Consider the following 10,778-nt stretch of genomic DNA (forward strand, 5'->3'; position numbering starts at 1 on the left):
GGAGCTCACAGCTCCAAATTTTGCTGTTCAGCCATTATGCATCACTTTTCCAGCATTGGATGATGGAGTTACTTTTGAACTGAAATCTGGTTTGATACATCAATTACCAAGTTTCAGTGGGACGAGTATTGAGGATCCGAATAAGCATCTTTCGGACTTTCATATTGTGTGCACCGGTATGAAGCCAGTTGATGTCACAGATGAGCAATTAAAATTGAGAGCCTTTCCTTTCTCCTAGAAAGGCAATGCGAGAGACTGGTTAATAAACTGTCTACCACCGGCGAGTATCACTACTTGGATAGGTATGAAGAAAGCATTCTTGGAGAAGTATTTTCCGCCTTCTCGATCAGCTCAATTAAAAAGAGCCATCAGTAATATTGAGCAGCAAGACGGAGAAACTTTGTACGAGTACCTTGAAAAGTTTAAGCAGTTATGTGCCAGTTGTCCCTACCATGGTTACTCTGAACATGATCTCATAATGTACTTTTGTGGTGGACTGAACCAAGATGACCGCCGTATGATTCATTCTGCTTGTGGAGGAAATATAGCCAACAAGAATCCAGATGAAGCTTGGGAGGTTATCACAGAGCTAGCTGAGACCTCTAGACAGTTTGAGAGAAGACCTTCATGGAGAGGAGTGAGTGCTATGGGTGTTAATCCTGGCTTGGAGGAAAAGGTTGATAATATTGCTTCCACACTCCGTGATATGTTATCTGGCAGACAAATGGCTGTTATTTGTGGTATATGCTCTACTAAGGGTCATCCTAGCGATTTGTGCCCTCAAATGCAAGAGGGTGATTCTCAGACGGTGAATGGTGTATGGGAGAGTATTCCAAACAAAAAATGGGATCCATACTCTAATACTTATAATGAAGGATGGAAAGCTCATCCCAACTTCCGTTGGGGAAATTCTCAAGCTAACCCATCATCTGGCCCTCTTAGAGGTCAGTTTATTATGCGACCACAAGAGCAACCCTCCGTACCTCAGGCACCACCACAAGCTACACCGAGCTCATCAATGTCTACTGAGGACATGATTCGGGCTGTTACCATCAGTGTCACTCAAGATAGAGCAGAAAATAAGCAAAATTTCAAGAATCTTGAGAATCGAGTTAGTCAATTGGCTACTACGGTCAATCGGCTGGAAGCTAAACAATCGGGTGCTTTACCATCTCAGACAGTTCTGAATCCTAGAGAGAATGTGAGTGCTGTGTCATTGAGAAATGGTAGACAATTGGTGGAGATTGAAAAGACAAAAGCTAAGCCTAAGGTGGTGACTATTCAAGAAGAAGAGGATTTAGTTGATACCCGTCGTTGTGAGTACCAAAAATAAGATTTATAATTTCCTATTAAGACTAACCTAGGCTAGTGGTAACAGAGTCGAACCACAAGGAGGCGGACGTAATTTCTAGCTGTCTAATTAAAGTCTAAGGTAACAATTGTGGGGGTTGAATTGATTTGGTCTATAGCTAAGAATAAATAAAGACAATAAACTAAAAAGACTGATTAAACAGATAAAGAAGGGGTACTAGGATGGTCGGTTCATTAAAGTTTCGGCGGCAGCATACTAAACAGGTCTAAATCGAACACAAGTGAGGCGGGAAACAAGAGGTCCTCTCGGTCCACTCTTAACAAATAGCATCTTTCGATCTCGCTATAGGTCCCTAATATCACTAATACTGACTCTCGTCCTGAAAAGTGACTAACGGTCTAAACTATACCTATCTTTCGACCTCAGCACAGTTTAGTCATCTTAATTGGTGATCAAACAACTTTCCCTATCTTTCGATCTAATGGGTCAGTCATAAATTAAGCATCTAACTGGTCGCATGCATTCGATTCGTTAAATACAACATTAAAATCAATAAAAACGAAGGGGTAACCTCACGAGGTCAGTCGATCGACCAAGTATGTCAGTCGATCGACTGACACGCGAATTCAGTCCAATTTAACACTACGCCGCCTACGCTATAATTCGCCTACATCCTAGCACAATTGATTTAGCTACTCATACTAAGGACGATAACAACAATAAGATTCATCATTAAGTTTACGGAATTCATGATAAAAGCGATTAAACAAATAAAAAACGACAATATCGGCTTTGGGAAACTACCTAGCAATTTCTATATTACGAATGATAATAAGACTAAAATTATGAAGCGAAAGAATACCAGTAGAAATTGTAGAGAAAGGATCTGAACCCGATTGCAAGAAAGTAAACTTTATTGAAGAACTAAACTAACTATGAAGAATTGTATTTGAACTGAATGATAAACCCTAATGTAACTGATAAAACTTGATGATTAATCTGATGTTTCTAGGTTACGTTATATACCAACTAACGTAGCTTTATTTCCTAAATCTAACATAACCTTGGGCTTCAAGATTCACGGTCTTTTAATTCTTGTCTGGAATAGCAATTTGGTCGATCGACTGGTCTTCAGTAAACAGTAGCTTCTGGAACCCGATGGTTGGTCGATCGACTGATGGAAGTGGTCGATCGATTGCTTGAGCTGCTACTTGACTTCTATAAACTCGTGGACTTGTCTTTTGGGCCTTGAATTGCGCACCAAGCTCGTTCCTCGGGTGAATACTTCACGTCACATGCAATGCAGGATACTCGGGGACGGATTTAGCTCGATTTCCGCTGGATTCTTCACATTTCTGCAATAATGTACAAAAATACGGAAGTAGACAGAAATAGGGAGAAATGTAGCATAAACTACATGAATGAGCTCTGAAATGCGTGCAAAATGGGATGTAAAACATCATATAAAAGACACGCATCAAACTTCCTCAAACCAAACCCTTGCTTGTCCCCAAGCAAGAACTAGACTCGATCTAATGACCTAATGGAACGAGTTCAATCTCAGAGCGAATTACAAACTGCAAAGCCTAAACCATTTTAACGCATTAACCAACAATCAATTAGCAAATGAATCATGCAAACGAGTTATAAAGTCGTTAAAACTACTGAACCGTCAACTGTAGAGACTTATCAAATCGGACTCTCACGGGTCGCTCATACCACTCAATAAACATAGGTGAGTATATGTAAGATAGAAAGAAGTAAATGTGATGACGCTCACCTAACTATGACCTATAAGAACATGCCTGCAGTCTAATATGAAAGCAATCTCTACAACCGTACATACGCATTCTAACCAACAAAAGACCATGACACATGCTGAGGTATAAATGTGGATATGTGAGGTATGGGTAAGAAGAGGCAAAACATTTATGGAAAAGTGGAGGTACAGGTGATCAAGCTAGTACCGAAACAGAACCATATAGCAACATCCAACTTCTTGCTCATAAACAAATGAAACGGTGCTATAGCAAGCACAAATCTCACAATTTCCAGAGATAAAAGTAATCAACTAACTCCCCATAAAATATGAATAATACATGGGAGCAAAAATCGCCAAAAGATAAAGGCTTGAATTATGCGAATTTGATTTCTTTCTCTTTCTCGAACCTCGGTCGATCGACTTAAAGGAGCAGTCAATCGACTGCTTAAACAGTACAGAACTCTTTTTTTTTTCTTTTTTTCTCTTTCTTTTTTTCTTTTGTTTCATTTCATCTTCCCAATAACGTCTCAACAGAGCATATGCCACCAAAAATAAGTAACAACCCCAAGAACACAGACTACTAGCTTGACAAAGGACAGGCTAAATGTAGGATGTAGTAATTAGGACAAAAAGGATATTTTTGGCGGTGTGGAGTTTATAGGCAAAACGAAAGAAAAGGAAACCTCTACCACATGTGTCAACTAACCACAGACCGAATGCGTACAGGTATTATGCAGATCAAGTTCATATTTATGCACATTTATGTGACATGCCTTATAAGGAGTACTACTCACATTCCTAAATAAACCGGTCATAGATGTCACCAGTTATAGGCTCTAAATCTCAGAAATATGATGTAGCTTGCCAATTTTCTAAGTCAAGTTTCAAGTTCAGCAAATAATTAACGAAAACTCGTAGATATGCATATATGATTCTACTAATAACATGTCAATCTAGCAAGGCTTAGGCAAAACAGGTGCAAAATGCAATATCATCCTTGAAATACTACCGTTCCGACTCGACCTATATGCTAAAATAAACGTGCATTTTTTGAATTTTGATGAAATTTTTTCAATTTTTTTTTTTTGGAATTTTGATGTATATGAAGAAATAAACAACAATGCAAACGTGAATGCAAGCAAATGATATGCGACGCAGAACCCTTCCCTAAACCAAATCGCACAATGTCCCCATTGTGCAAAATCAGGTAATGAAGAAAAGAGAAATGGAAATTTGCGGGAAAATGAAATAAATAAGACATGAAGTGAAAATCGGGAACTTACAAGACTTTAAGCGCAGCAAAGGAAACCTCCCCAAACCAGCGTGAGCTAGGAGGTTTCAGTAGCCAGCAGTGCTACTAATAAGTTACCTGAAAGACAAATAAAACCCACACATAAAATCGAGAAGACAATTTGAAGCGGTAAAATTGTGCACAATTGAGAAAATTAGAAGAAATAAATAATTTGACGGAGAGAAAAGTGGAGTAGAAAACTCCCTTAAGTCCGCAAATTGACCAAACACAGCAGGGGAGAGGTCGTGAACAGGTACAGCAGTCCATGGCGGTCGATCGACCATAGTGAGCAGTCGATCGACCAGATTGAACAGGAATAGAAGCTCCTGGAACTGTGCAGCCAGTCGATCGACCATAATGGTTAGTCGATCGACTGAAAGTACTGTTGTAACTTCTGATTTCTTCGTATTTGCTCAATAACTTGAGCTAATGAGGTCTAAAACCTGCAAGTGCACAATAATACGCGCCCAAAATTGCGCAAAACCCAAAACAAAGTCTCAAACGCATGAAATCCTAAGCAACCAAAATAAAATGCGAAGTTTTCGCGCACACAAAAACAATAAACAGTGTCTAACAAAAGCAAATAAAAAGAAGTTTATAAAGAGCTCGATCAACTAATAGTTGATCAAGAAAGACCACGGTATGGCCCACTTCGTCGGCTTCTGGCTACTAGAGGTAGCCTCAACGGTGCTTATTTGAGCAGCTGCACCCTTCTTAGCTTCCACATCCGTATGGCTCAACGGATCAACACTCTCATCATATCCCCAGTCAAGGATCTCTTCGGGCTTATCAGAGTCCAAATCAGATTCTCTGGCTTTGACCGGCTCGTCATCAACAACTTCATCAATTCCATAGCTCAGGCAACCAAGACCTCCTCTTTGTATGATCGGCTTCTTTACAGCTGGAGCAACTTGCAGCACTTCCTTCCCCAAACCAGCTCCTGCAACATCTAAAACAACAGATTCTTCCTCCTTTTTGCTCCCAGTTTGGGGCGGAGGGGTTAACACAGAAGTAGTAATAGAGACAGGAAATTCAGGAAGCATAAAATACGATTTCTTTTCAGAAACCGTATTACAAGTCACAGGCCACATGGGGTCCTTTTTCTTAGCAGGTTGGGCAAAGACAATAGAATGCTTTCCTACTTTGAAAGTCAAGGTTCCTAGACCGACATCTATGACTGCACCAGCAGTGTGCAGAAATGGCCTACCCAAAATAATGGGTATATGAGCATCCTCAGGCATGTCAAGTACAACAAAGTCGACGGGGAAGAAGAACTTCCCTATCTGGACAGGGATGTCCTCTAAGACTCATATTGGCTGGACCGCAGATCGGTCACCATCTCATCTTGTCATATCATCCGCGAACCTAGTCTGTTTGAGCTTCCTAGCTAGACTCAAGGGCATGACGCTTATACTAGCTCCTAAGTCACATAATTCTTTCTCAATAGAGAAGGTACCTATATTGCAAGGAACAGAAAAGCTACCCGGGTCCTCTAGCTTATGGGGTGCAGTGTGAGATAAGTAAGAGCATGACTCTTTAGTTAATGCGACAGTGTGAACATGTTCAAGCGACTTTTTCTTAGACAGGAGTTGTTTCATGAATTTAGTGTATGCTGGCACTTGATTGACTAACTCAATGAAGGGTACTTGTACATTCAAGCTACGAATAACTTTTTCAAACTTACTGAAAGATACCTGTTCCTTTGTTGGCACTAGTCTCTCCGGATATGGGGCTGTAAGGAGTACCTTAGCTCTCTCCTCTAAGTTGCGCATGCCGGCATCCGTGGACTTAGGCTGGAAGTCCACTGCTTTCTCCTTGTTAAAGCTCGAATCCTTCTCAGACCGTCTCAAATGTGAGCCATTAACCGTCATCGGATCGAACTTCGGAATCGGGGCGGACCCATCAGCACTCGGGTCTGGCCCTAACACCTTCGGAGCTGTCGTGCCCCGAAACAAATAGTCCCTCAAGTTATCGGGCATCGGAGGACGAACAATCTCGCTATCGCAGATAATCTTGGTCGATCGACCACTATCCTCGATCGATCGACCAAGGTGCACGCGATTCAGAAGCCGCCTGTAACCCACGTATCGATCGATCGAGGGTGTATCGATCGATCGATCGATATACCTGGTAGACGCCTTTTTCTTTGAATTATTCGTTTCAGCTTTCTTTGGACCCGGATCTGCCTCATTCTTTTCAACAGCATCCTCGACCATGGCAGGCCCCTCCAGGGTGGACCCACTCCTCAATGTGATGGCGTTTAAGGTCTCATTTTGGTCGGTTTGAGTCGGTAAGTGTCCCGGAGCTCGAGAGGTGCTCTTACTAGCCAATTGAGCAATTTGGCTCTCTAGTAGCTTCATCCCGACCTCTCTTGCTTGGGACTCCTTCAGTAACAAGTTCTTAAACTCAGCAAAATCAGAACTATAGGATTGTTGTTGCTGCTGCGGCACATAAGGAGGTTTTTGATATTGTTGTTGCTTTTGATGAGGGGGCACATAGGGTTGCTGCTGCGGAGGTGGAGTTGGATTTAGGACATTCTGGCTACTCCACCTCAGGTTGGGATGAACATTGGGCTCATAGTAGGTGTTTGTCTGCCTATAATGTTGAAAGGCAGCACAAGACTCAAAGGGACTAGGACAATTCTTCGAGACGTGTCCCTTAGCTCCGCACCTTTCACAAACGAAAGGACCGTCTGACACAGCATTTACTTGGTACATCCCACCTTTAGAAGCTCCTCCCAATTCATATTTGTCAAATCTCGCAGTGAGAGCTTCAAGTGAACCAACAGAGGAAGATTCAGCAGCTCTCCTCTGGTTCCCTCTGGAATTCCCATACTCGGCCTTGTGGGTGGCTAGATCGTCGATGATCTTCCACCCCTTGGTCTCTCCCAAGTTCTCAGCAAATCGGCCATTGGTGCAGACATCCAAAATAGCCCTCGATCGTCATACTGACCCATTATAGAAATGATTGCACAAGCTCCATTTTTCGAAACCATGGTGCGGTATGGTTCGCACCAGCTTCTTAAATCGGACCCATGCCTCGTGGAAGTTCTCATCCGGCCCTTGTTTGAAACTCGTGATTTGGGCTCTAATAGCAATCGTCTTTGAAGCAGAAAAGTACTTCTTGTAAAATGCCAATGCCAAGGAATTTCAGTCGGTGATCCCATGAGCGGCTCGGTCCAGATCTCTATACCACTCCCTTGCATCATCACGAAGGGAGAAGATAAACATGGTCTCCTTGATCTGGTCTTGGGTCACGCCGGCTGGTGGGGGTATGGAACAACAGTAGTCAATAAAGGTCTCCATATGCTTAGCTGCATCTTCATTTGCAGCTCCCCCGATCTGGTTTCTCTCAACCATATTAATGTATGAAGGCTTTGGTTCGAATTTCCTGGCATCTCCTGGTAATTCGAACCCCTTATATAAGTTTGCAGCTGTCGGCTCAGAATGACTTGCTATACTCGCTTCCTCAGCCATGACTGGAATTTCTGGAGAAGTAACTGTTTCGGCTGAAGAGGTGGAAACTGGTGAAGAATGTGGGTCTTCCTCGAACAGCTCGTTCTCGTAATAGCTTGACAGAGTACTCAGCTCTTCCTCTGTCGGTAATACCCTTTGTGATCGTCTCAACTCGCGCAAAGATTTCTCTATCTCAGGATTGAATGGTACTAGTTCACCACCCTGTGACCTGCGCATAAGAGGAAACTACAAAAGGAATATAATAAAAATTTAAGAAACAGAAGTCCCTTAAACTAAGAAAGACTACAAATAAAACAACTAAAAATTAGAACTATTGCCTCCCCGACAATGGCGCCAAAATTTGATACCCGTCGTTGTGAGTACCAAAAATAAGATTTATAATTTCCTATTAAGACTAACCTAGGCTAGTGGTAACAGGGTCGAACCACAAGGAGGCAGACGTAATTTCTAGTTGTCTAATTAAAGTCTAAGGTAACAATTGTGGGGGTTGAATTGATTTGGTCTATAGCTAAGAATAAATAAAGACAATAAACTAAAAAGACGGATTAAACAGATAAAGAAGGGGTACTAGGATGGTCGGTTCATTAAAGTTTCGGCGGCAGCATACTAAACAGGTCTAAATCGAACACAAGTGAGGCGGGAAACAAGAGGTCCTCTCGGTCCACTCTTAACAAATAGCATCTTTCGATCTCGCTATAGGTCCCTAATATCACTAATACTGACTCTCGTCCTGAAAAGTGACTAACGGTCTAAACTATACCTATCTTTCGACCTCAGCACAGTTTAGTCATCTTAATTGGTGATCAAACAACTTTCCCTATCTTTCGATCTAATGGGTCAGTCATAAATTAAGCATCTAACTGGTCGCATGCATTCGATTCGTTAAATACAACATTAAAATCAATAAAAACGAAGGGGTAACCTCACGAGGTCAGTCGATCGACCAAGTATGTCAGTTGATCGATTGACACGCGAATTCAGTCCAATTTAACACTACGCCGCCTACGCTATAATTTGCCTACATCCTAGCACAATTGATTTAGCTACTCATACTAAGGACGATAACAACAATAAGATTCATCATTAAGTTTACGGAATTCATGATAAAAGCGATTAAACAAATAAAAAACGACAATATCGGCTTTGGGAAACTACCTAGCAATTTCTATATTACGAATGATAATAAGACTGAAATTATGAAGCGAAAGAATACCAGTAGAAATTGCAGAGAAAGGATCCGAACCCGATTGCAAGAAAGTAAATTTTATTGAAGAACTAAACTAACTATGAAGAATTGTATTTGAACTGAATGATAAACCCTAATGTAACTGATAAAACTTGATGATTAATCTAATGTTTCTAGGTTACATTATATTGCAACTAACGTAGCTTTATTTCCTAAACCTAACATAACCTTGGGCTTCAAGATTCACGGTCTTTTAATTCTCGTCTGGAATAGCAATTTGGTCGATCGACTGGTCTTCAGTAAACAGTAGCTTCTGGAACCCGATGGTTGGTCGATCGACTGATGGAAGTGGTCGATCGACTGCTTGAGCTGCTACTTGACTTCTATAAACTCGTGGACTTGTCTTTTGGGCCTTGAATTGCGCACCAAGCTCGTTTCTCGGGTGAATACTTCACGTCACATGCAATGCAGGATACTCGGGGACGGATTTAACTCGATTTCCGCTGGATTCTTCACATTTCTGCAATAATGTACAAAAATACGGAAGTAGACAGAAATAGGGAGAAATGTAGCATAAACTACATGAATGAGCTCTGAAATGCGTGCAAAATGGGATGTAAAACATCATATAAAAGACACGCATCATTAGTGGTGGAAGATGCTAAGCTACTGAAAGATGGAGGAGAAGAATATGCATCTAATTCAAAGGAGGTGACACCATCCATGCCTTTATATGAGCCACTGCCACCTTTTCCTGAGGCTTTGAAAGACACAAGGAAGAAGGAGCCTGACACTGATATTTACGAAACCTTTCGTAAATGCGAGGTAAATATTCCTTTACTTGATATGATTAAGAGTGTTCCTAGGTATGAAAAGTTTTTAAAAGAACTTTATACAATTAAAATAAATCAAAAGGAACGTAGTTTGAAAAACCCAAAGGGTAAAGCTAGTGAATTTGTGTCAGGTTTGTTTAAGAGTAAGACTCCTCCTAAGTGTAGTGATCCGGGTTTCTTTACTATACCTTGCACTATAGGTGATACACGGTTTGAAAGAGCCATGTTAGATCTAGGGACGTCGATAAATGTCATTCCCTTCCATGTTTATGAGTCTCTTAAGCTTGGTCCTTTAAAGAGTACTAGGGTGGTAGTCCAACTTGCTTATAGGTCTAGTGTTCACCCTAGGAGAGTAGTAGAGAATGTAATGGTTAAGGTAGATCAGCTGGTTTTTCCTGCTGATTTCTATGTTTTGGATATGGCACAGGAGGTCGATGGAGTCCCAATTTTATTGGGTCGACCATTCTTAAAGACTGCAGGAACCCGAATTGATGTTCCAAATGGTTCCTTGACTATGGAGTTTAATGGGAGGGTGGTTAAATTTTAAATTAATCCACCTAATTTGACTAGCTCTGTGGTTTATTCTCTTTGTGCTATTGCTACTAACCATACTTCTATGAGAAGCCGGAAGCCAACACTTCCGAGCAAAGATTGTGAGATTTTGCAGGACTCCCCACCTAGAGAGAAGAAAAGGTGTATCCTTCTATGGGAGAATCTTAAAGATGCTTAGGCTGGTAAAAGGAAGGGTAAGACTTGGTTTGATAAACTAATTCGCCCGAAGGGCTCCGGTAAAGCAACACAAGTCATATATATCAAGTCAAGTAGTGCTCACCCCGTTCCATTGGTAAGGTAAATTTCTAGACTCTTACTTAAGTCGGGTGGTTTCCACTCCGCGAGATGTCGAGCCAATGACGTAAA

General features: G+C 41.4%; 1 protein-coding gene across 1 annotated transcript; it reads left to right on the forward strand.

Moving 5' to 3' along the window:
• Positions 1 to 304: 304 nt before the first annotated feature.
• LOC141655466 (uncharacterized) lies at positions 305 to 10,407 on the forward strand. Its single transcript, XM_074462546.1, has 2 exons — positions 305 to 1,316; positions 9,677 to 10,407. Exons 1-2 carry the CDS (start codon positions 305 to 307, stop codon positions 10,405 to 10,407), a joined length of 1,743 nt encoding a protein of 580 aa, XP_074318647.1.
• The last annotated feature ends 371 nt before the right edge of the window (positions 10,408 to 10,778 follow it).

The sequence above is a fragment of the Silene latifolia genome, chromosome 5 (genome assembly GCF_048544455.1).
Source record: "Silene latifolia isolate original U9 population chromosome 5, ASM4854445v1, whole genome shotgun sequence".
In the NCBI taxonomy this organism is placed as follows: domain Eukaryota; kingdom Viridiplantae; phylum Streptophyta; class Magnoliopsida; order Caryophyllales; family Caryophyllaceae; genus Silene; species Silene latifolia.